The 23702-nt window shown below is 35.3% G+C and overlaps 1 protein-coding gene across 1 annotated transcript in view; it reads left to right on the top strand.

Annotated features, from left to right (window-relative positions):
• The window catches only part of LOC107728412 (NEDD4-like E3 ubiquitin-protein ligase WWP2), a 54189-nt gene that overhangs the window by 8357 nt on the left and 22130 nt on the right, over positions 1 to 23702 (top strand). The window contains exons 5-11 of the mRNA XM_016538572.1: positions 1920 to 2057; positions 7852 to 7918; positions 9031 to 9091; positions 11593 to 11840; positions 11920 to 12009; positions 13436 to 13610; positions 20568 to 20622. Of these exons, the coding sequence (XP_016394058.1) occupies positions 1920 to 2057; positions 7852 to 7918; positions 9031 to 9091; positions 11593 to 11840; positions 11920 to 12009; positions 13436 to 13610; positions 20568 to 20622 (834 nt within the window). The remainder of the gene's footprint in view (positions 1 to 1919; positions 2058 to 7851; positions 7919 to 9030; positions 9092 to 11592; positions 11841 to 11919; positions 12010 to 13435; positions 13611 to 20567; positions 20623 to 23702) is intronic.

The following is a 23702-nucleotide window of genomic DNA, read 5'->3' as shown; positions in this document are numbered from 1 at the left end:
TGGAGCAGAATTTACTACACATAGCCGTAGTTCACTGACAAGTTACACAAAAAAAATTATTTTTTTGAAAAAATCGATTTTATTGCGCGATTCTGAAATCGAATTCTTTTTTAATAAATCTGCAAAAATGTCAACAATTCTGTGTTTTTCTGTCAATATGGGGTGCTGTGTGTACATTAATGAGGAAAAAAAATTAACTTAAATGATTTTAGCAAATGGCTGCAATATAACAAAGAGTGAAAAATTTAAGGGGGTCTGAATACTTTCCGTACCCACTGTATATGCGTAAAGTGGTGGCCAAAATGATTAGAACACTAGTATTTTCACCAGGTAAAAATGGTTTTAAGTCAGTTATGTCTATCTTTTGCTGTAGTCTGTCAGTAGGAATTATCAGTTTACATTTCCAAACATTATATGTTATTCTGCACGCTTAAGATGCGTTTTTTTCTTCTACATGTTATCTTAAGGGTTTTTCCCATTATTTTAATTTTAGTTTTAGTATGACATTATAATACCATTCATATTTTTTACTTTTTTATAATTTAAAGAAGAAACCAATCTGATGTATAATTGACATTTGAGGCTTAATACTATAGAAAAGCAAGTTTTTCAGTTAGTGTTTTCAGCTTGTTTATTTTCATATAAAATTACGGCATGCACTTGCATCAAACAATGGTATAAACATCATTCAATGTAAATTGTGATTACAATTTCAAGGGAATAATCGACAATTATGATTTTTGTTATAATCGTGCAGCCCTAATTAATGTTGCCATTAATTGTAATAATCCAATTACAAGTAATGGCAAAATCAATGCCATCAGAAATGCAGGTATATGAGTTTTGGGTAGTATTACAGCATACCGTGAGTGTATATTAGTTTTTTGGAAAAACTGTCATCATCAGCTGATCAGCTGGCATGTTGTTAAACAACATTACAATCCACTGAACACTCTGTACTTCTGTCACTCACAGCCTCGTTTTCATTCCTGTCAAACACTAAATACCACGCTACCCTGACTAAACTCTATAGGAATTGAAAAAACAATCTGTGTTAATTGCATTAATTATTTTAATGTGTTTAACAACAAATATCATTCACAAAAATCAACAAGTAGTTTTTCCCAGCCCTAATATTAAGGTTCAAATCTGTGCTGATCACCTCAGACAGTTCATAACACCTAACCGACAATTTTTTTATGCTTTATACTAGAAGGGGAAAAGTCTCTGATTGAAAACATGTGACCTCCTGTAATTAATTCTCTTGCAGTGCTGGGTCTTTTGACGAAGTCTGTACAAACTTACCACATGTTCCTTTCAGCTCAGTGCAGTGTTTTTCCTGAAAGGGTTTGAGGTTTGACTTTGAGCAGCGTCACTCCACAATGTTAGTCCTAGTTTTTTTTTGGTCAAGTTGTTTCTGAGTCAGCTGTCTCCTTCACATTGTTTGAAACTTGACAGTTTTTATTTTTTTTAATTTCTACAAGACAGGATGCGTTTAATGTCCTTTTTGTTCCATGGAAGAGATTCATACAGGAAATGAGGGTAAATCGTGACAGAATTTTAATTTTGATTGAACTGATTCTTTAACGCTTCCCTAACAAGATAAAGACATAGTGTTTTAATGTTTGCTGTTCTTGTATAAGTTTCCGACAGCAGTTATTATTATGTCAGCGCATGCTCTAATATGGGATAGATTGAAATGAACAGCTGAGCTCTCCCTCAAACCCTTTTAAACCAGTTTCACTTCTACCCTGCTATTTTAAAACACAAAATATGAACTACTGAGTGTGTTGCCAAAACCAAGAATCAGTCAAATAAAATGTCATGAATGTAAATGAAATGTAGGTTTTAAGAAACTGAAAAACGAATGTATTTGCTAGCACTAAATCTCTCTCTTTCTGTATCTGTTTGACTGGCAGTGGAGAATGTTCAGCTCAGTCTGGTTCTACAGACCGAGAACAAAGGCTCGGTTGTAGCAGGAGGTGAGCTCAACGTCTGTCTGGATGGCCTGGTTGTTGATCTAGGATCTCTGCCCAGTGGCAACGCTGCCCCAGACAGTAAGTCCTGTTCACAGACACACATGCACACTTCATAGAAAACACTCGTAGAACACATGAACAAATGCACATTCATGAGTGCGCAAAGCCTTGGCTGTGACTCCACCTAAACTAAATGCAGGAATCGAGGAGGTTGTGGTGAGAGGGGTTGGGATGGAAAGAGTCGAATCTGACCAGAGGAGACCCAGCGAAAGCTCACAAGAGAGCTTTTCTCTTCTGTGTACTCACAGCTGACAAACACAGCCCAGGAGGTCACTGGGTTTTCTGACCACTCACAATCCTAATCTGTTCAGACTCATGCACACTCATTTTGCTTGGAAATAAGTTGCTCTGGGAAGGAGCCATGTGTCAGTTAGACAGTGCACGGCTGCTAGATTGAGTCTGTTACTGCCGGTGTTGGGAGTAACTAGTTACATGTAACTGAAGTACGTCATTTAATTACAAAATAAATGTAACCGTAATCTACAGTTACTGAGAAAAAAATGTAATTAAATTACAGTTGCTTAGGAAAATGTTAACGATTGCAAAGGGGGCTACATCTGAATATTTTCACACAGATACAGATTTGATTGATTTCTTTCCCAAATTGCATTGACTGCTTTAAAATATGAGACACCAATGTTTCAGGAGTTTAGGACACATGCTTATTCTATAACTGTTTTATTTCCTATTTGGGTTTATGTATATGCTTTTTTTTTTTTGAATAACTGTTTTTCCAAGGCATTGTTAGATGCCAGTGTTTGCTGTCATAGCTATGCAAAGATTTGATTTCAAAAACAGTATCATTGCTGTTGAACTATATCTTGTTATGAAGATAAATCTGTATTTAACCTCAGAATGATCTCAAAGTAAAAAGATGTGCTAAAGTCTGATTTTGTGTTGGCTGTGCTTTAAAATTTAATTATTATGATCTTAATTCGAGTGATGAAGGATTTTAAAAGTCTGATAGTAATTAGTGTTGAGCTCTACTGTAAGGTTAACCCTGCTGCTTTACATGTTTCAAAATAATTAACAGTTCAAAACATTGATTCGAAAGTTAGAAAAGTAATCAAAAAGTAATCAGTTACATTAATAAAGTAATTGAAATAGTTACACTACTTGTTACATTTTAAATAGGGTAACATCTGTAACCTATTACATTTCCCAAGTAACCTTCCCAACACTGGTTACTGGAGAAAGACTGGTATCCTGAGTTTAGTTTGTGAACGACCGTCTCTAGCTGGTAAAACGTGTGCCATCAGCACAGCAGTCAGTCAACATATAGCTATTTAATGTTCATTTAAAGCCATGAGGAGAGAAGTCTCTGAACCGACACGTGGGACACGTTTTCAGAAGTGTTTTATATTTTCCATGGATGGGATGGTTGAGATGTTGCCTGCAAAATGTTCCCATGGCTAAACCCCAACCTGTTAATGTCATATACCTAACTAGGGTTGCAAAAAGGTGGAACTTTCGGAAATATTTTGAGGTGTATTCGGAAATATTCCAGAAATGTTTGGAAACTTTCCAGGATTTTTTGGAATATTCCAGGGATTTTTGGAAAGTTTCCGGAAATCTTCCCCCCATTTGCAACCCTAATACCTATAACGAAATAATGGGGTTTGTATTGTAGATTATATTACTCGTTATACAGCTACCTGTCAAATAAATAAATATGTCAGCATGAAATATTGATTTGAATTAATATGTGGTGTGACTGCTCAAAAACATTAATTCCTAAATAGATATTTATGCATTAATGATTAATAATACGTATAAAAATTCTGTTTACCTTTAAAAACATTTGAATATAATGAAGATGTGTACACTCATACTCAAGGTTTAAGGAAGATGTGCATAAATACTACATTTCTACACAATTTTATACAGGGCAAGGGGTGTAAAAATGTATCTGAAAATGAGTGCTGTCAAACGATTAATCACATCCAAAATAATAGTTTTTGTTTACATAATATATGTGTGTGTTTACTGTGTATATTTATTATGTCTATATAAAGACACACACACATACAGCATATATTTTGAAAATATTGACATGTATATACATGTATATATTTATATTCATATAAATTATATAATATATTGTATTTATATATACATAATAAATATACACAGTACGCACACACATATTATGTAAACAAAAACGTTTATTTTGGATGCGATTAATCGCGATTAATCGTTTGACAGCACTACTGAAAATTCAATGCATCGATTCCATAATTTAATAATCGATTATGATGACTGTAATAATACCCAGTGTGTTACAGACAGTTTCAGATTACACTGGCATTCTTGCAGAAGACAACCGAGCAGACTAATGCTGTTTAATTGAAGACACTGCCAGCTGTGTTTGTTTGTTCTGGCGCCCCGTCTCTAATGCTTACTCCAATATAGCACAGCCTTCCATACCATTTTGCTTAATTATTGCTTGATCATTTTAGAATGCTCGAATCTGATTGGCTTACACGCAATAACTGCGCAGTTAAAGTAGCTCCGACATTACAGTTCCGTATCACTTTGCCAAATTATTTCAGTTAAAGAATTACCACAGAAAAAAAAAAACAAAGACAATAAATATCACTAACAGTAGGATGATTGGTTGTCTATCAAAGCATGCTCTTTCACTCACACACACACACACATGCAGACCGTTGTGCACACAGAAATTCATGCAACAAAGGCTTGTGGTCAGTGCTGCCCCACGACTTCAATAAAATGTCTTTGCTACTGAAGAGGTGCATGACATTTTTTAGTAGTGAGGTGGTAGTATTGATATTTTTGAAGCAGTCTTCCCCTCGTGGCCACATTACCACCCGAGTTGTGCTTTATTTTTTCAATGATTTAACAGCCTGTTGTCAGTAATTCCTTACATAAACACACAGTTCCCTACACCAATATCAGTACAATTGGTGCATAAGTACAAATAAACCATGCAATCATTATTATGTGAAACTTGTTGTTCATTCAAGTCATCCTCCTCGCTGTGTGTGGTGTCAGTGAAGACCTGTCCTCTTCCAGGCTGATTCTTAACATCTCCAATAGATTTTAACTCCCTAATTATTGCTCTAATAATGGAAATTCAACAATTTGGCTCATTTTACTTTAGCCATTTCCTGATTTGTGTAGCTCTCCAACACAATGGAAAAGAGGAATTTGGTCACCTCACATTTATACCCGAAAGAAGAAGTCATGTCTCACCACTGAAGTATTCATAATCACACAAGAAACTATAAAATTAATGGGAATGTGTTTTAGTTAGGAATTTTTAGTCATGCCAGTAATTTGTGGTACTCGTTTTGGAGAAAAAAAAAGTCACTTCAATAAAGGTCAGATTTTTCTGAATATTTTGAACAAAATGCCAAGTACATAAGCATCAAAGACAATTTTCACTAATACAGCTTGGAAAATGACAGCATTTTTCTGTTTAGAGATCATTTGTAAACATGATGGTGCATCAGTCGTCTCTCAGAGATGTCCTTTGCATTGCGTCCATTGCAGTCGTGTTGTGTCTTTAGTTTACAGATGAGCTGTTCCTGCCACATTCTGTCTCAAATAAAAACATTGTCAATATGGATAGATGCTATAATGAAAACAGCTGTCAATGATAGCAGTTTGGGTAAAAGACGGAAAGCATCAGTCTATGCGAACTACATTTGTAGTACATTTACTGGAAAAGATTTTACTGCTATTTATTGGGTTTCATGTGCAAAGATTGTCATTTATGGGAGAAAAAACTAGCTGAGAAAATATATGTCCAATATTGCATAGCTACTAGGGCTGCAAAACGATTAATCGCGATTAATCGCAATTAATCACATTCAAAATAAAAGTTTATTTACATACTATATGTGTGTGTACTGTGTGTATGTATTATGTATATATAAATACACACACATACAGTATATATTAAGGAAAAATATGTTAGCTTTATATATAAAATATTTGTTTATATATAATATAAATTATATACAAGTATAAATATATATACATGCAAATATTTTAAAAATATATACATATACGTGTGTGTATTTATATATACATAATAAATATACAGTACACACACATATAGTATGTAAACAAACTTTTATTTTGAATGCGATTTATTAATCATTTTGCAGCCCTAATAACTACAGATATCAACAAATTAATTGATGAGCAAATAATTGTCAGTCCTACATTTAATATGCTACTCATGCAGTTTTAGTCATTCTGAAATTTCTCTGACTTTGGTCGAATGCATGTGTTGCATTTATTTGTGAAAGTCTTTTTTGTAAACACAGTTTGAAATATGGACGTGTTTGGAGCTGCTTAAACCATGAATGAGGCTGTAATAAACACCAACACAAGCTCTGAGTGTAAATGCTTCTTATGCATGTGTCTAATGTTGTTCTGGAGATGAATCATCTGTTGCATATGATTTTGTTGTGTTTGTTTTTTCAGTGATTTGTCTAACTTTATCTTTCAGTTACTCATTGTACACACATATGCTTATGGGCTCTCAAATCCTGGTTTTAGCCACGTACAGTATAAAGATCTGGAGTGTGTTTTCTCTCGGCGTGTGAGTTTGTGTTTGACCTTCAGCGGTGGATAAAGGTTGAGTGTGTGCAGGTCTGTTAGGGTCCTCTGTTCGCTCTGAAGTCGCTCCTGTTGGTTTAATGTTTTCCCTCATTTCCCCTGGCAGTTTTTTTATGAAACGCATGCACTACATAAACAGTTCTTTGTGTACAGACCTGGGGAACGACAGAATGGCACACACATTCAGTAAACAGAAACGTTTGCTCAAACTTACTAAGTCTCAAACGTTCTTACAGTAACTTGTGATTTTTGTAATAAAAGGTTTAATGCTGCTCCATTTGAGTTTTACAAGTGCAAGCCTTTTATTAATAGATACTTTCATGTTAAACTACTTAAAACAGAAAATGCAAACACATGATTCATTAAGAGCAACAACATAAGCAGCGTCAAAATATATTGTTAAATTTCAGATGCATGTTAGTATTAAAGCCATGGTTATCCAAGAATTTTCCTCTCATGGGATTCCAAACTACAATTTTCAGAAAAGGAGATATTTTCATTGTTTTTTTCCATATACTGAACAACAAATTTGTGTGAGAAACGGACAGAAATATTATAAGTATTGTATGACATGATCAGGCTTGAACTATAGCACACCAGTCATATGGACATTTATACGAGAAAAAAAAATCTCAGAAGCATCACGTTTTTCTGCTCCAAGGAAGAGAGGAAGCCATTCATGTTTGGATCAACATGAGGGTGTCTTTCTTACACCCTTAGAAGGACATGAGAGTGAACTCTCTTAAATATTAAACTAATAGACGTTAGACAGTAACGTACAATAGATTACATGAAAATCTGGCGTAAATGCTGAAAACTGAATATAACCAGAATTAAACCAGAACTGAGCTCATAAATGCATGGGCGTAATAGTATGTTTGTCAGCTCTCTCTCAATATATTCTGTTATATTGTGTCACTCAACACACAACACATTTTAATGCAGATCACTTCAACTTCATGATGTTTTCTGAGTAATATTATGACCAGCGCTTTCCAATTTGTGCTTTGGTGTCTCTGTACCTTTTGGAGCATTAGATGCTTTTTGTGCTTTTGTAAACAAATATGTGAAATTATCAATCATGCAGTCATGAAAAGTAGGTCATTTTAGATGCATCACTGGTTTTTAACACATGGTCACCGAGTAGGAATGGCAAACCTTTCTGCGTGATGTATGTGAATCAGTACTAATGATGTTTTGTGTATTTTTGTCTGTGCAGAGATGGTTCACTCGAGCAGGTCTAATCATAGTGAGGAGAGCCCGAGTACCAGCAGCCCCCGTGGACGGTCAGCACAAATATCTCTCTTTGTACCGTTGTTAATCACTGATTATTCATTATGTAGTTTCTGCTTCTCCTGCTTCATGTCTTCTGTTGTCCTGTCTCTCTAATGTCCTGGTGAGCACAGCCTTGTTTTCTGTGCATGATATCCTAAATGGGCTGTTGGTGTTAGGGGTTAGTGGTATGACCAATATTTTTGAGTAATCCAGTGAATTGAATACACTGAAAGGTGCTTTATGCAATTTTTACATTTACATTTAGTCATTTAGCAGATGCTTTTATCCAAAGCGACTTACAAATGAGGACAATGGAAGCAATCAAAATCAACAAAAGAGCAATGATATGCAAGTGCTATAACAAGTCTCAGTTAGCTTAACGCAGCACACATAGCAAGGTTTTAGTTTTTTTAAAATTATATAATAAAAAGAAAACACATAGAATAGAAAAAGAATAGAGCAAGCTAGTGTTAGTTTGTTTTTGTTTTTTTTTGGTTATTTTCTCTTATTTTGAACTTCTGTGGAACCAACACCAGAATCATATTTGTAGCTGTTGTAAAACAAATGTTAAATAATTAAATTAATAAATGAAGAAAAATGTAGAGCATATCAGCTTCTTTGTTGCATACTGCTCCTGTGTATCGCGCACACAATTGTTTATTATGATTGAATTGTGCCGAGAGAACATGTGTGGGTGGGTGGGTAAATTAAAAACATTTTTTTTACTTGTAAGAAATTCTGTTGCTTAATTGTACAATTAAAAGAACAAAACGGTCAGTTCTATCAAACCAGGAGTTGCCAAACCCACCAGTATGTCCCAAATAATCATGACTGGCAAGCAAATGTGTTACTTAAAAATTTTGGTCGTAAACGTTATCTAGTCAGTCTAGGCCTAAGATCCCAAATAATAGAATTGGCTTGGGCAATCTAGCAAATTGTGTGCACCCTCCGTGGGAGTGTTACAGGATGTTTACTAAAATACTTGCTCCATGTCCAGGTAGGTTGGACATACCCATAATTAAACATATTCACTGAGGCATGGCAGGAACTACACAGAAATAACCGTCACGCATATGTTCAATAACAACGCTGTGTCTGATATGAATCTCTTATACATTTCCAGAAGTTTAGCTCATTCTGTGGGTTCTTGTGGAGATTCTCCAGCGGACATCAGAGGAGCTAAAGTTTTTGTTTACATAATATGTGTGTGTACTGTGTATATTTATTATGTGTATATAAATACAAATATATGAATGCATATATTTAAGAAAAATGTTATGTTTATATATTAAATATAATATAATAAGAATATAAATGTATATACATGTAAATATTTTCAAAATATACTGTACGTGTGTGTATTTATATGTACATAATAAATATACACAGTGCACATACATATATTATGTAAACAAAATTTTTTATTTTGGATGCAATTAATCGCGATTAATCATTTGACAGCACTGGTTAATTCACAGAGGTGCTTATATTTTGACAAAACGTGTAAGGACAGTAAGAATTGTTGTGCTTTTAATAATAAGCGCATCCCACCCTTTATTTTCTCATTCATCCATGCTTCTTTATTCCTCTGATGTGCCAGTGTCCGCTTTAAAAACTCCTGTCCGCAATATAAAACATATAGCAAAATCTCAGTTGATTGACACCTAAATGGATAATTCAACCAAAAATTTAAATGATGTAATCATTTACTTTTTTGTATGTCATTCCAAACCCATACGACTATGGTTAATCTTCAAAACACAAATGAAGATTTTTCTTCAGCCGTCTGTTATTATATAGGTCTGGAGCATAGAAAACAATTAAAATCAGTTGTAGTGGTAGTTGTATTTATGCTGTATGTATATTGTATGCTATCAATAATAAAAATAATAGTAATATCAGTGTATATATACAGTAGTAAAATGTAACGCACACATTAATACAGGATCCTAATGTTATTCATCCTCCTCTGGATGGTGTTGTGAACCCAGACACGTCGGCGTTTGGCTTTCCATTGTATTTGGGACTTTTTGACAACAGGTACAAAACAGCGATTGTAATTATCTCCAGCATGGTCAATCGCTGTGTTTTTATTCGCGCGAGTGACACGAAAAACATCCCGCGAGTAATCTAGAGCGAGTGACGCGATGCGCATATTCGCTTTGCGTCTGGTGTGAACACACCATTAGAGGTTTCTGAGGTCGCTACTGCAAAAAAATATAATTTGTCGAAGTTTTAAATTAAACGAAGGTTACTGGAGTATGTTTTACAAGAAAATACTACTTCAGTTCTTCTACTTCACAGTTTCACATTCAATTCAATGTGTTGCTTGCCATTTCTTTGTAATTATTTGTGAAATTTACTAGCAATTTCTAAATGAAAATTATTTCTACACCTTTTTTTTTTTTTTACAGCGATGCATCATATTTGGCAAACATGGAAGCTCAAATAATGCCTTTTTAATAACCTATATTTGGATCTTTTATGTTTTGGTTACCTGAACTTTTAATGGAGGGACAGAAACCTTTCAGGTTTCGTTTAAAATATCCTAATTTGTGTTTCGCAGTCTTATGGGTTTGGAATGAAATGAGTGGAAGTAAATGATGACATAATTAGGACTATCAGTCGATTAAAAATTTTAATCTAATTAATTACACGACGTGTCAAAAAAAAAATTTTTTTTACTGTGAAAATACCTACAAAATATTATTTAAAGCTATTTTTGTGTTAAATGAGAAAGTATCAAGTAGACATTACCAACTGTAGCTTTAGAAAGAAATATTTTATTCAATTTAAAATAACATTTATTATACATAAACATTTCGGCTACAACAGCCTAACATAAACTATGGAACATAAAAGAAGATCATTTGAGAAACATCTCAGTATTTTTTGTTCATACAGTGAAAGTCATAAAACGGATTTGTTACCAACAGTCTTCAAAATTCCTTCTTTTATGTTCCACAAAAGAAAGTTTTGAAAGGACATGAGGGTGAGTAAATGAGTAAATGATGACAGATAACATGATATGATACTCTAAATAAGAAACTAAATCTGCCAGCAGGTGGCAGTAAATGTCTTTACGAGTCATTCATTCATTTGATTTGTTCAAATGGCTGATTCATTCAAGAATGAAGTAAATGGCTCTGTTTTTGTATGGGCCTTTGAATCATTGATTCACACCATTCGTTCAAAACGCGGATTCATTCAGAAACTAAACACCACTGTGTTGCTCAGAGATGCACAACAGTTCTGCTGTGGCTTTTCAGCTAATATGTTCATAACATAATATTGGGTTTAAAATATAAAACAATATTAACTTCTTATTTACTAAACTGTTGTATAAAATCACACTTGCACTCCTTATATTCCGGACAAAATCACCACTCGTTTAATACTGCTCTCGCGGCTCGTGTGTTATCGCTTATCGTATGATATAAATATGAGACAAAAACTCATACAGGAGCATTTTTGCCCCAATATCTTGAATTTTAGGGCATAACTGCATTTAAAGAGTTGTTGCCCTGCATCATATTTGTCAACAGTCAACTGTATGAAATATAAGATGACGTACAGGTCTGGGGGCGGGGCCAGTGCGTTAACTGCATTAAAATATTTTAATTGAGTTATTTTTTTAATTTTAATTTTAACGTGTTAAACTGACAGCCCTAGACATAATATATAAATATCGTCCTACTTAGGCCCTAGTAAACACTCTTTGAGTGGTCTGCTTTGGTGTGATGTTGTTCAATTTTTCATTGGTCTTTGCTCAGGTAAAGGTGAGACGGCTGCTAATGGCTCCCCCTCACTGAGCTCAACCCCCTCGGCTGAGATGGACAGTTCTGCCCCGCCAGCAGCCACAGAGACCCCATCCTCCACCGACCAGAGCAGTACAGCCACAGAGACACACACCACTGATGCAATGCCTGCTGGGTACGTCACAGAGCTGCAGCTGAATTTAAACCTCAACACATGCCGTTTCGGTCTGCTCAGTGTTTATTATCTCTTGTAGTTGGGAACAGCGAATTCTCCCTCATGGACGAGTCTACTATGTGGATCACAACACAAAGACCACCACATGGGAGAGACCCCTCCCACCAGGGTGTGTATCTGTCTTTATCACATGTTTGTGTTTATAATGTTTACGGAAGGAGTTACTAAGATCAATCCATCCCTAACAATTTGCACATTAGCATCAAATCTTATTTCAGCACCCTAAAAGGTGAAACAATTTCAGGTTAGGGTTGTGTGATTTGTATCGGTTATGATAATATCGTAATTGTTGTTTTAACAATGTGGAAGCTTACTTTATCGAGTAGGTCACTCACTTTGCAAAAAGCAAATGAAACCTGCCTTGAAATGCATGCTTTTACTGATGGATATAGAATATCAGCAAGTGTGATACTGGCCATTGAAAATGTAGATGTAGTAAATGTAGATGTTTAATATGAGTCCACAAATACACCACATATATTATGATCACATGTCTTAAAAAAAATGTAATCTAACACTAAGAAGGAGTGATTCTCTTTGGAAGTCAGTTGTGTGTTCCTGTGACCTGCTTCATCAAACCCAAACAATCAGTGAAGTTTCAAGATGAACTTTGCTGTAAAATCCACGTGATAAGATTTGGTGTCCATTGGTGCTTGGACCCCGATGATCGCCCCTGGCAGTTATATTTGTAATTGAATTTTCTTTCTGATTAAATGTAAGAATTTGACATAATACATACATCTAATAAGGTTAATCAAACTGATGTTACTTAGTCTATTTGTAATCTTTTCTCCGTTCCTTTGCTAGAAAATGCTTGATACAGTTTTTCATGTTATTTGTGAAGGAGCAACCCCCACAGTGTATATAAACTATGCAATTGGTCCGATTTTCTACCATTTCGCTAAAATCAATGAATATTTTGTGAAGGTGCACTCGGGTGCATCAGACAGCATTTGAGGTAATCAGGCATAGGTGTTTGATTTATTCCTTTTTAGGATTTTTATCGAAAGGGTGAAATACAGTTTTATTACGTTTAAATCTTTATTTTTTTGGAAATGCACATTTGAGCTTGAGCTTTCAGTGGCAGTAGCTTGACTACTGCTTGAGTTGGTATGCAGATGTAAATTTATTTTCATGAACAAAAAACAATTATTTATAGGTGAAATTTAAATATTAGTTAGGTAAATTGGTAGCGGCACTAGTGTGACCTCAAACAAAATTTAGTTGCTCTGGCAAGAGAAAAGGTCACAAAATGCAATCATGTAGTCACCGTCTGGAGCTCTGTATTCACACAGAATGAAGGCTCTTGAGGCATTTTTTAAAAACTGAACTACTTTTAGTCTAAAGGCACAAGATGCTGAAAAAAAAAAAAAGTTAAAACATGGCAAAAGGTCAAAGATGCTGTCTATTGCGAGATTGCATTTGAAAAACCAAAAAGTTGTGCCCTACAAGAACAGCATCTGGGAGTGTTTGTGCATGGCCTCTTATGCACGTATCTGGGGCTGGTGTTAACCTATGATTCGTGTCTGTTGTAGCTGGGAGAAGCGTGTGGATCAGCGCGACAGGTTCTACTATGTGGATCACAACACCAGAACCACCACGTGGCAGCGGCCAACAGCCGAGTCTGTGCGCAACTATGAGCAGTGGCAGTCTCAGCGCAGCCAGCTGCAGGGAGCCATGCAGCAGTTCAACCAGAGATACCTCTACCAGGTCAACAACACGCTTCATTCTCCTCATCAGCAAAGTGCTTTTGAGCTACGCATGTCTTCTGCTTCTCTTTGACACTAAAGGGCTAACAACATAACAGAAGTGTGTACTAGGCTCTGATTTAGAGGTTGCACTACTAATAATCGTCATCCATCACTGATTGGGATGTAAATGTTAGTGCTGTATTTCATGCCAATCAGTTCTTTACACCTTCTCTTTGGGGAGAAGTCTCTTTTTTGTGAAATATTATTAAAATCTAAAATAACTTTGGCAAAGCTAAATTTTTAGCATCATTACTCCAGTCTTCAGTGTCAGTTCAGAAATCATTCTAATATGCTTTAATAATATGCTATTTTCAACATTGATAATAATCAGAAATGTTTATCGAGCAGCACTCAAGAAACATTTCTGATTATTATCTATGTTGAAAACAATTGTGCTGCCCAATATTTTTCTGGAAATGGTGACTTTTTAAGGATTCCTGGATTATAATAGAAACATTGAAACATTATAAATGTCACTTCAGTTTAATGCATCCTTGAAAAGTACTATGTCAGTGTATCACGGTTTGTTTTCCAAAAAAAAAAAAAAACGTGAATATGACACAGCACAACAGTTTTTACCATTCATAATAATTAGAAATGTTTCTTGTGCACCTACTAGAATGATTTCTAAAGGATCATGTGAAGACTGGAGTAATGTTTGCTGAAAATTAAGTTTAAAGGGAATAATAAACACAATCTAAACACATTTTCCTATACTGTAGAAATAATGTGTTTTTTTAACCTTAAACCGCATAAACATTTCATTACACCAAATACACAAATAATGTTCTTTTTAGCAACGTCATATGACCCCTTTAAGATTAGTGGGTGGTTTATAAAGTAACGTATGTATGGTGCAGTACTGACAATGAGCAACTTGCCAAAGCAGACCACAATAGAAATTAATAAGGATTTAAATAAAAAATTAATAGATGACGATGAAATTGATCAAATGATTAATTCAGTCATAAACGTGTTATTTTCTTGTGCCTATAACCATAGGCAGAGCGTGTCACAGGTCTGAAATTAACGGCGGCTTGCACAGTTGAACTAAATCTATTACACGGATTTACGAAGAAAGTGTAAATGAAATGGAAAATGTCAATTAAAGTTAAATTTAGATCTGTTCATTCAGCATCATATTTCTTTTTACGCGTTTACAGGCTTGCGCATTATAACCAATCACATGCGATTCTGTTTATGAATGCAATGGCAATCAGAGGCGTTCAGATGAGTTTTGATCACTGACTGAATTCTGAACTCTCGCAAATTCTCTCATCGTAAAACAACGAAGTACAGATATGCACACAGGGTGTGTAAGAGATTCGTTCATTATACAGTGTGGACAGCTTCACTGATTATAACGGGAGTGTTCTTAGTGCTTAAGTCATAATGTGATGTTCTTTGATAAAGTAAATGTGGCTGATCACACAGAAAGTTTTTTTTGCTTTTAAAAATAAGATGCCATTCAATAGTATCCAACTGCAGAGCTGCTGCAGTGATGAATGGAAAAGGCAGGATCTCAAAAAAACGTGTTTGTTTGTTTTTGTCTAGTGCATGTTTACGTAGAAAAGCAAAGGCAGTGGAACAAAAAATGCATTCTCTGTGAACCAGCTGTGCTATATACAGTGTGGAGTAATCGCGAATTTTATGATTGATTCAAAGCAGACTTCTTACGTTAGCATGTCTTGACCTTGACCTGCACATACCAATAATCTTATGCTTCGTTCACGGATCGCAATACTTGCATTTCTCTAAAGGATGTTTTCATACACCATCTCTAAACTGTAATTTACCAGTAAGTTTGCTGTGTGTGAGCACCTGTCTTTCAGTATGATGATGATCAGATCAGATCTCTGTGTGGAGCACTGGCTGCTGTCAGACAAAAATCTCACTGGATTATTACAATGGCAAAATGAATGTTTGGAAATGTAAACTGATAGTTCCTACTGACACACTACAGCAAAAGATAGAAATAACTGACTTAAAACCATTTTTTACCTTGTGTTCTAATAATTTTGGCCACCACTGTATTCAACATCTCTCTCTCTCTCCTCTGATTACTCTGTTGCGGGATTAATCCTTTGGAAAAACATCAAAATTCAGGTTTGGCTTTTAGGTTTTTCAGCTTTAGGGTGCATTCTGCAAGCTTCTCCGTTTTATAAGCAAAGATAAAATTGGACCAAGATGTTTTGAAGTTTGTTAACTTTAGAATACACAACAGTGTCATTTATGTACACAAACAGTACTTCTCTGTAGGTTCTGTAAAACACACTCAATAAGCCTTTGCAACAGCACAGTGGAACAGATGAAGGGACTCGCTGTGCTCTCAGGATCCATACTAACCAGCCGGGACCCGCCCTTTAAGTTCAGTGTTTCTCCATGCGAAGACTCGATTCCAACGAATCTGAGGCATAGGATCATCCACCAAGTGTGTCTTGGCATGCAGACGATAATAAGCCATGTAAAACGTTGTGCCTTTTTCATTTTTGCTACAACAACAACCAGAGAAGCTCAATGTAAGATGGGAAGAATCGTGACGTCGGGAAAGCCTTTTCCCAACTTTAAACTTCATCTGAAACAATGCAGTGCTTGCATGCCTTGGAAAAGTTTCAGAAGAACGTTTTGAATGAGGAAAGACTTCCAATTTGTGTGTACCGCAATGTCCTCATTAAAAATAGTTTAGTGTGTGTGCATCGCCATCATGGCTTCAAAACATACTGATAATTTGCAGTTTAGGCCTCCTAAATAGCTTTTAAATATGATGCTAAAATTATTAATATTATCCTGAAAAAACACAAAAAAATAGAAATTTTAATATTGATGTGATACTGTTCGTGATGCTTGTTAAACGACGATAGTGATAAAAATATTTTAAAATGCATGAAGTTGAGGATCCAAAAATGTAGATATTAAGTGCGATTATAGAATTCGTCAGCAGTTGCGATATGAAAAATATTGATCGTGTTTATCTATTAGGGCCCTATGATTTCTGCGATGCGGAAAACACGGACGGAATCACAGAATTCAGTCATAAAAATGGAATTTGCCAAATTTTGGATAGATACATCAAAAGTAGGTCAGAGCACTTGAATCAAAACACGATATGGACTAGTGTCTGTGAATATTAAGCCACAAAATACTATTTAAATAGTAATCCTGCATGTTCTGCGTGTCTCTGTGTTAGGGATATGCCGGTATCAAATTTTCATGTTGCGATTAATTGCTAATGCTTTTATCACGGTATGCGGTATTATCGCGATATTGAAATTTAGTTTTTTTACAAAAGTGCTGTCATAATACAGTATTATAAGAATCATCTCTCAGATTTTTCTAACAACAGTAGTAGATAGTAATAATGTCTTTCAAGCTCCAAAAATGAGCTTTAGTAGAGTGGAAGATGAATAATCAATTTAATTTGGGTCTGTTAAAAGCTACTGTAAGATATTGCGTATAGAGTACAAGGACTATTGTTTTGCTTTTTGGAGCTTGACAGCTGTTAATCTGTACTTAATTTTTTTAGGAAACAATGACGGGAAAAGGTAATCTGGCAATTTTACTGTCTGCATTACACCAGTCTTCAGTGTCACATGAGCCTTCAGAAATCATTCTAATATGCTGATTTATTATCAATGTTGAAACTGTTGTGCGGATAAATTTTTTATTTTTTTTGAACCTGTGATACATTTTTCTTTTTTTTTCTCTTTTTTTTAATGAATAAAAAGTTAAAAAGAACAGCATTTATACAAAATAGAAATCTTTTCTAACAATATAAGTCTTTACTATTACGTTTGATCAGTTTAACACGTCCTTGCTGAATAAAAGTATTAATTTCTTTAAAGACAAAAAAGAAAGAAAACATTTACTGACTCCAAACGTTTGAATAGTAGTGTATATTGACACAAAATGTCTTTTTTGAATAAACACTGTTCTTTTTAACTTTTTATTTATCAAAGAATCCTGAAAAAAAGTATCACAGCTCCCAAAAAATATGAAGCAGCACTTCATATTTTGTTATATTCAGTTATATTTTTATAACTGTTTCCAGCACTGATAATAAATCGGCGTGATTTCTGAAGATCATGTGACGCTGAAGACTGGAGTAATGATGCTGAAAATACAGCTTTGATCACAGAAATAAATTAGATTTCAAAGTATATTAAAATAGAAAACTGTTGTTTTATAATATAATAATAATATTTCACAAAATTACAGTTTTTTCTGTATTTTTAATCAAATAGATACAGCCTTGATGAGCATAAGAAACTTCTTTAAAAAACATTAAAAATGAAAAAGACAATAGTGTAATTATTCAGCTCAGTTTACTTTACTGATAATTCAGTTTAGTCTAATAACAGTACAATCCATTGAACGCGCTGTACTTCTGTCTTCATTCCCGTCAAACATTAAATATGGTGCGTCCTGACTCATGGCAGAATTAATTTTGGCATGAACCGTTCCTTTAAGAGCAAGGAAAGTTTTTATTCTGTGGCCAGTTATATGGACAATCGAGTCTTCTATGTCTTAGTGAGCAATTCTGTTTTCTTTTGTCTCTCTCCATGTTTTTAATGTATTCTCTTGTCTAAGCCTTTATTTTTCTCTTCTTCTCTCTCGGTTTCTTTGAGGCTTGGTCTGGGTCTAATGGCTGTGCGGAGGGAGTGAAGATGATGTTATGGTTTTCTTTCATTTTTTTCCTACCTTTTTTAGTCATAGAAACAGCTGAGGGTGGGGCATACTGACACACGCAGTAGTTTTTAACATCCCCCTCATTTTTGACCTTCTTTAGCCCAACTAAGGCAAACAACTGGTAATGCTTCATAAATGCAGACGTGAGATATCAGATACGCCTCATCCACAAGCACCACTGATATAATGGCTTGCTGGAAAAAGGATAAAACTATGGTAAAGTGGCCATTGTGAGATGCCAGTTTTAAGTTTGCTTAGTCAGAGCTCTTGGCTGCAACCGCAGGAACGCCTCTTGAGCTTAAGACGAAGGCAGTGGCATGGTAAAGGCCCACTGGAAAATGGCAAACACTCATGGTCTTCAGTGGTCATTGCGTTTTTAGTGCTTTTTTTTTCTTGAGAGAATCTTTATTTTTTTTCCTACAACATAAACGCTTCCTTTAAAAGTGAAGAGATTAGATGTTAAAATGCTTCCTCTTACGCAAGCTTAATATGCAGAGACAACTATAATAAAGCCTTTATGGGTTAGTTACCTTAAACAGTATAAATACTGTGGCTCTGTGACTCTACATTGACCAGTGGTGTGAGTTTGGGGCAGGTTTACCTGCTTGATGGGGCAGATGAGGAAAGCCAGGCATTATTTTAGCTTTTCCATTTAATGACGCTTATGTTGCAGAAATTGCTTCACAATTCACCTTTAAATAGCAAGCAAAGTGGATGAGAGAAAATGGAATTACATGATATAAATTGATAAAAATATATGCAGATGATTAAGACTTGATTAAGGCAAGTATAAAAACAAATGTGCCATGTTTTAAAACAGACTGTTCCATACAGAAATGCCAATCTTAAATGTTTCACTGGGGAAATGTTTCATAATATAGTTTATATAAAATCGATCATTGAAAAGTGTATTTGTGACCCTGGACCAAAACCAGTCATAAGGGTAAATTTTTTTGAAATTGAGATTTATACATCATATTAATTCAGATTTATACTGAATTAATAAGCTTTCCATTGAAGTATGGTTTGTTAGGATAGGACAATATGTGGCTGAGAGACAGCTATTTGAAAATCTGGAATCTGAGGGTGCAAAAAAATTAGAACATCACCTTTAAAGTTGTCCAAATGAAGCTCTTAGCAATGCATATTACTAATCAGAAATTAAGTTTTAATATATTTACGGTAGGAAATTGACAAAATATCTTCATGGAACATGATCTTTACTTACTATCTTTAATGATTTTTGGCATAAAAGAAAAATTTATAATTCTGACCCATACAATGTATTTTTGGCTCTTGCTACAAATATACCCCTGCTACTTATGACTGCTTTGTGAAAATATGTGAAAATCTGTGCATTGAATCCTCTCTCAAAAAAGCGCATGGTTACATGATGTCTGGCTCAAGGTTTAATGTCAATGCTGTTACCTTTCTGAAGGTGTAGTTATATTCCAGCATGGATTAAAATAGTTTAAAAGTGTGCTGCTCATTTTGCTTTGTAATGTCGTCTTTAAGAAAAAGAGCTTTTTTCAATTGTTTTTAGGAGTATAAATGCACAAACATGCCCACAGAGTTTGCGTTTGACTGTTTTTCATATATAATTATGCCCATCTAAAGCACGCGCACTGGGTGGATGTTTTGGGTGTACAAATAAATTAAACTTCCGTGCACCAAACACACACAGACACACACACGCGCACACACTCTTTCACATACACACACACACACACACACACACAGAGTAAACACAGCCATGGTGGGGAATAAAGGTGCTTTTGTCCGGTGGGGGGCTGGGCCATCTGGAGCGCTCATGAATGTCCGCTTCAGTCCACTCAGACATCGCGCCTCCCTGTGTACTTTCACAGCTCCGCTAGAAGAGGACGGAGGCGTGGGTGGGGTCGGGATTGGGCGGATGGAGACAGGGTGGGGCTTTCTCGCAGCCAGTGAGATCACTGGAACACAGTGTGTGTGTGTGTGTGTTTTCTGCCCATAGCAGGCATGTAGTATTTGGACGGCACTGGCTAGGCTCTCCAACACCTTCGTTCTGAGAGCGTGAGGCAAACTCTGTGAGCTGCTGGCTTCAGAAACAGGGTTTATTGCAGTGCGGCTGGAGTTTGTATGGTCCTGCTGCTTTTTGGGTCGGTAGTTTATTTGAGCAGGTTCTGCTGAAAAGCTTGAGAAACTCGAGTCCTAACTGCAGTCTGTGTGTGTCTCTGTTTGTCTGTCACAGTCGTCCGGAGGTGTGGTGGAGAATGACCCGCTCGGGGCTCTTCCTCCAGGCTGGGGTAAGTCCTCCTTCACGCTTTATCTTCAGGTCAGGTGTCTTTACTGAGCTCACCGTGAGCTTTAGGAGTAGAGAGCGGCCTGTAAACGGGGAGGCCGAAGTTGGCTGAAACATTCATGCTTTTCTACTTTAATATTTATAACTTTAGTACTGCGTCATCTACTGATGTATAGTAGATTTTAGTGGGTCTCTAAAATAAATGTAGCACCCGGCTGAAACCGCGTGGTCAATAGGAGTTGAATATAGGCCAAAACCGAGATGAGAATAAATATGAAACCATTTATTTTGCTCACAAAGCAGCTATGCACTTGGGTCAAAGACATTAAGATGTCCGCATCAAAATAAATTTACAAGAGTGATTTTATGTCCATAGAAAGCACATTAAATGTAAGTAAAGTGTCTACTTTTAAGGTTTCAAATAAGTTTTTGGAGAATAAAATGTCAAAATTTGGTTGAAATAATGTCACATTGTCATTCAGTGTAACACAATATTTATGTAAAAATTCAAACAACATGCTTATTCTGACGTGTACATATTAAAATATATAAAAGAATAAGGGAGCATATTAAATTTGATTGCGTTTTAAATGAGTAAAAAATTCTTACTGACAAATGGGCAAAACCTAGGATAGTGGCAAATTAAAAAAATTTAAAATTACAACTAATTAGTTAGTAAATCAGGAAAAAATGTATGATATTTATTTTTTGCTCAGAAAAACAAAAACAAAATTGCAATTAAATTAAACAGAAAATGTTTTACTTTTTTTGGGGAAAAACAACAACAATTTAAAGTAGTATTACACTTATTGTTTTTATGCTTAAACCCTTTTTCGTCTTTGACCCACATACATGTGGTAGTTAGGGTTAACGTACACTCAGCAGCAAAATAAACCTCAACAGGGGTGATCAGGACCCCAAAGTGAAGCAGAATCTGCCTGATCATTATCCTGATTATTAAAAAAATACATAAATAGCCATGACACATAGTTTGGAGCTGAAATCATTGCTTGGGGCTCTGGAGTGATACGAAAGGTGTAGGAAATTGGTTGGTCAAAAGCACAGAAAGTTTTGTGTTTCAGTATAGGCAGGCATGTAATAATTATTAAAAGTGTGTTTTTACTGTCAACTATTTAAAACCACACCTTAATATTTTTCATTGGACGCTTAAAAATAAACTGTGTGTTTCCATAAAAAACAAAACTAATATTGGTTAAAGAGAATTTGTGTTTCAATTTTTAAAACGGTGAAGGTTTTCTTTTGTGAGTTCAGCGATGTAACATTGCTGGGAAATCTCTGCGATGAGAGGGTTAAAAAGGGGGGGGAAATCTGAAAAAGAGAGTGTTGTGTGAGCAGTAATGTGAGGGCTACTGTGTGCTCCACTAACGACTCTTAATGAAAACAAGATGTTAGTCGTGGAGTCAATGAGGGGGTTCTTGCGTCTGTCTCTGTGGAAAAGCAATTGGCCAGCAGATTTTCTCTTTTCTTTTTCAATCTTTAAATCGTTAAGTTTTCTTTCTGTCTGTTAAACCCAATTGAAAATCTGAAAAGTGAAGTTGGAGAAGGTATGCCTGGTGAGATGCCCCACTGACTCGTCAGTTTTCAGTCAGATTTGACACTCTTGTAGCCATCGGCCTGTAGAGAGAGTAAAAGGATAATTTTAAATGTTATATTTTTCAATATGTAAAAGAGTATTCGCCCAATCCGTCCAAATGGGGAAGAAAAAGGAGAATAACAAGTTAAACTTAGAAAAGAGCACTACAGTAAATTTATTAAAAAGAAAACATATAACGTAAGAATGATACAGTCAAACCAAAAATGATTCAGACACCAGATATCATTTTTGATTTTTTTTACTAGTGGGTGCAGGACACTATAGTTCATTTATGTAAGTGATGATAGCAAAATAAAGTAAACTGTGACAAATTATACCCAAAAATTCTTCATACAGTGTACTACCAGTAAAATTTGGGAGCAAAAATTATTGAGACGCTTTGAGCTGAGCATGTTTTGTTTCAGTGTTATCTCTTTAATTGCTAATGCGACCTTTTTACACCACAGACTGAACAGAATGAAGCATTGCTTGGTAATTGGTTGAGCTAAATTGGTTTTATCTAATTGTGTTCTTAAATTTAACAGCTGGCAGCTATTCAACATAATTCATGACACACCTTTCTATCAAAGTTATCTGACATTATCAAGATGAATTTGTTCTTGACACAGTTCAACTCTGAGTTCTTGTCATATTTCATTACCATTTTCTAAACTACAGCGAATAAACTGTGATAATGTGAGAAATAATATCTGAATAAATGTCTGAATACATTTTGGTTTGGCTGTATGTGTTGTAATGAGTAAATAATGACAGCGATTGATTTTTTGTGGTGAACAGTTTAATATGAATGCTGAAAATGTATCTTCTCTAAACTGTAGCACCCAATAACACCATTACTGTACATTTATCAGGAAGCAACAGTGTTTACAAGTAAAGTTTTATGTAATGCATATTTATTGCATAACCACTGTGTGCAAAAAAGCATTTTTATCTTTGTTTTGGGCTTTGACTAAAACAACAAACAAGTTTTCATTAGTTAAAATGAGCTAACTACATTTGTTAAAACAAAATGACAACGAACAATATTTCTACAGCATTTATTAATTTTAGTAAATGTTAATTTTCCACGTTTAAAGTCAGAAGTTGTATCTGTTAACAGTAGTTAATGCACTCTGAACTAACACGAACAATGAACAACTGTATTTTTATTAACTTGCGTTAACAAAGGTTAATAAATGCTGTCAAAATTGTAAGCGTTACCCTGTTTAGCTTAAAGGGTTAGTTCCCCCAAAAATGAAAATTAGGCTGCGTTTTACTCACCCCCGAGGCATCCTAGGTGTATATGACTTTCTTCTTTCAGACGAATCCAGTCGGAGTTATATTAAAAATAGTCTTTGATCTTTCAAGCTCTATCATTGCAGTCAGCGGGTGTTGCAGTGCTTCAGTCCAAAAGAAGTTAAATAAAAAGCGCCCATCCATTAAAAAAAGTGTCTCACACGGCTCCGGGGGGTGAACAAAGGCCTCCTGTA

Source organism: Sinocyclocheilus rhinocerous, unplaced genomic scaffold (assembly GCF_001515625.1).
Source record: "Sinocyclocheilus rhinocerous isolate Xijiao unplaced genomic scaffold, SAMN03320098_v1.1 scaffold126, whole genome shotgun sequence".
NCBI lineage: Eukaryota > Metazoa > Chordata > Actinopteri > Cypriniformes > Cyprinidae > Sinocyclocheilus > Sinocyclocheilus rhinocerous.
The sequence above is the reverse complement of the archived record's forward strand: the minus strand, read 5'-3'. Positions and strand labels throughout refer to the sequence as shown.